The following is a 3421-nucleotide window of genomic DNA, read 5'->3' on the forward strand; positions in this document are numbered from 1 at the left end:
GAACATTCAAACCATCACTAAGAATGGTTCAGCCTTGGAGAAAATCCAGAAGTCACTTACATTGATGACTCCAGGGCAGTTTGGGCCCACGAGTCGAGTCTTGTCCTGCCGAAGCAGTCTGTGTTTAACCCGAACCATGTCCTGCTGGGGAATACCTTCAGTAATGCATACAACTAAGGGCATTTCTGCATCGATTGCTTCATTGATCGCAGCAGCAGCAAACGGAGGAGGTACATATATAACAGTGGCAGAAGCACCGGTTTGTTCTTTGGCCTACAATGGACGTAACAAAAGATATCAAGCATTTAGTGGGGTGGAAGAGAACATCTGACAACTAGTCATTTAAAATATGTCCATTCACAAGCATAGATTAAGTGAATGGATATGGATTAACTTACTACAATCAAAGCAAGTGTTAAATTCAGTGAAGATGGGACACATACAGCACAACTAGGGAACTGACAACTAACCACTGTCAGGACGGATCTGCCCCACGAACACCACCATAAAAACCTTTAGTTTGCCAAAAATTCATCATACACACCAGAAACAATAAGAAACTAGTTGCATGTTGCATAAAGTAAGTGTATCCAGACTCTGTGAACTTCACAGTGGAAGCCAAACTCAGGCTTGACCACACTGAATGCTCCCTCTTTTACAAAGCTTCTATTTCATTCCTTGCACAGTGACATCCATGGCTCAAATATTTGTCTCTTCAGTGTGAGCAATGAAATAGGAAGCCCTTCAGCAGCATTAAATTGTCTGCCCTGCAGTCATTGCTTCAAATTACCTCCTTCACAGAATTAAACACAGGCAGACCCAGATGAGTTTTTCCCCCTTTCCCTGGAGAAATTCCTCCAACTAGATTGGTGCCATAGTCCAATGCCTGCTGGCTGTGAAAGGTGCCCTATGAGATAGAAAACAAGTAAAGTTAGAAGACATGTAATAGCAAATAAAATGAACCAAAAAGTTGATGTTATCTGTAATTCTGAAGGCAATTTATGGCACTTAGATTTGCAATGAGAAGGCAAGTTTTCACTACATATATGCAACCAGCTATTTTGAAGAGTGCATCAACATGTTTTAAATGGATTCAGAATATGCTATGCTTTTTCTTTTAAATCGGAGCACTGTGGTAGCACACTAAAGGCTATTTTGTTGTGCATTGCTAATACACCTGCAGACAAAGCAGCCACATTTTATTTTCCACATCAAGCCTGGCAGATGACAAACACTATAATGAAATAGAAGAAATTAGCATTCTTATCCATGACTAGCTGATAGTTCTAGCAAAAGCAGTCTTCTCCCCTTGCAAACGTATAAAAAAGCAAATGTGAGAAAATTATTATTAAATATCCTGAAATAAAACAGAAATTTAATTCATAGGCATTGACATTCAAAGGCATTTGTGAAAGAGGCACTTCTACAACGTTAAGGCTTTTGTAGCGTTTTGCAAATCTCCCTTTAAAAAGAAACCCTTTCAGCTGTATACAATAAAAAGGCTTAAGACCAAAACCACCAACAACAATAAAAAATAATATAATAGACATGACTCAAAACCAAATTTTAAGCTTGTGCACAAATGAAAGAAAATTATCTAGTCTATTGAATTTAAGAAAAAAAGTCTATTTGGACCAAAGAAAAAAAACTACATTGCTGAAGGGACTTTCCTGGTCATGAAGTCCAGCTTCCTATCAACACAGGCAAAGCCAGTATATAATCCCTTTTAAATGTTATTATGGTTTTTTGCCAACTAACTTTCTGAACCGAAAGGGTGACAGAAGAAATAGTTCATATACGTACCTGTTTGCCTGTAAAACCCTGACAGATAACCTTTGTATTTTTGTTAATATACAGATTTTTCCTTGATGCCGTGTAGGAGCAGTGTCGAACTCCATTCTGCTGCACTAGAGAAAAAAAAGGAGAGAGAGGACGAACCATTAATCTACACTCCAAGTCAGAAAACATCCTAGTAAGTAAGTGCATATATATTAATGCTTATATCAAAAGATTAATTGATCCAGTAGTTCATGTTTTCAAAAAGCAGCTCTGAAAGTTGTAAGTATTTAGGACTTATTATTCTGAGATATTAAACACCTGTAGTTCACTCTACCTGTCATTGTGATTTCTCAGTTTGCTAGGAATCAGGGTAGGTCTCTCATATTGGGTACTTAGTATCAGAACTCCAGTCATGACAAACAACAGACGGAAACATCATCTTAACCACTATTTTCATTTGCGAATGAGCATGTTTTTGTCCTCTTAAGAAATTCTGCAGAATGACAAAGCAGAACTAAAACCCCGATACCGTAGAGGCCATTATAACATAAGTACTATGTTATACCTTCTGTGAACATAGCACAGTAGACAATGAGAGATACTGAAGAGATCAAGGGTCCCTCAGCCCAAGTGAAACCTAATGCCAAGCAAGACACACAGCAAGAGACCTTTTTCCAACAGATGCCTAACTACAGGAGCCTGGGCACCACTGCTCGAAATGCACTTGGGCTCGTGAGAAAAATACAGCTCTCCAGATACTCCTCTACAACCACTTTCAATTTAGTTCTCACAACTCTAGTACTGAAAAAACAAAACACAACTACAGAAAAACAGCACAGTGCATGCTGGTATCAAACAGACAAGGAGAATGACTGCATCTCTGCTGAAAGGAAAGATATGTTGACATCAAATGATGAAAAAAGAAATGCACAAGAACATTACCGTGCAAGAAAGCTTGAGATGAGGAGGAAAAAGAGGTCTTCTGGTACAAAAAGGATGCGCGTGTTGCCTACAGTCATTGCCATATGCTTTTTCAAACACCAGAGTTTTGAGGGGATCAGAACCAATCTACTCGCTGCAAGTGTTTTAAATAAAAACCATTTTTTGTGCTCAGAGTGAACATAGGAGGGTACAATCCTAATACAGAAACTAACATCAGTATGTTACTATATACCTCTTTAGCTCTTTTAAAACTTTACCACTTAAGATTTGAGAAAATAAAAAGTGAAGTTGAAATAAAATTAAGAAATTCTGAACCATGGTCCCTGGACTGTTCCACATACTTGCTCAGGCATGCCTGAACAAGGGAGGGATTTTTTTTTTTCTTTTTCTATTTTTAGAAAGGAAGCAAAAACTATCAAATGGAAAAAAGGAAAAACATTCTTCAATATAAGCTGCTAATGCACAGAATTTATTGAGATGCATTATTAACATTTTGTAATAACACAATTTCTATGGGGTAGTAAAACAGTGCAGAAAATTTAAGATCCATGTATATACACATTTCTATCAGTTACATTGGACTCTTCCACAGGTACTTTTGCCAACTAAATTTTACTGATACACTGCTTTTATACTTTACTCTGGCCACAGTTGTAAAGGATAACAAAGAATGCTTCTACAAATATTTTAACAACAAAAA

General features: G+C 37.4%; 1 protein-coding gene across 1 annotated transcript in view; it reads right to left on the bottom strand.

The window, feature by feature from the left end:
• SUCLG1 (succinate-CoA ligase, alpha subunit) overlaps window positions 1–1907 on the bottom strand; it is a gene marked incomplete at its 5' end in the record, with an annotated part of 7596 nt that extends 5689 nt beyond the window's left edge. Inside the window, 3 exons of the mRNA XM_010286640.1 lie at window positions 61–273; window positions 791–907; window positions 1804–1907. Of these exons, the coding sequence (XP_010284942.1) occupies window positions 61–273; window positions 791–907; window positions 1804–1907 (434 nt within the window). The remainder of the gene's footprint in view (window positions 1–60; window positions 274–790; window positions 908–1803) is intronic.
• Window positions 1908–3421: the final 1514 nt, after the last annotated feature.

This window comes from Phaethon lepturus, unplaced genomic scaffold, assembly GCF_000687285.1.
Source record: "Phaethon lepturus isolate BGI_N335 unplaced genomic scaffold, ASM68728v1 scaffold54094, whole genome shotgun sequence".
Lineage (NCBI taxonomy): Eukaryota > Metazoa > Chordata > Aves > Phaethontiformes > Phaethontidae > Phaethon > Phaethon lepturus.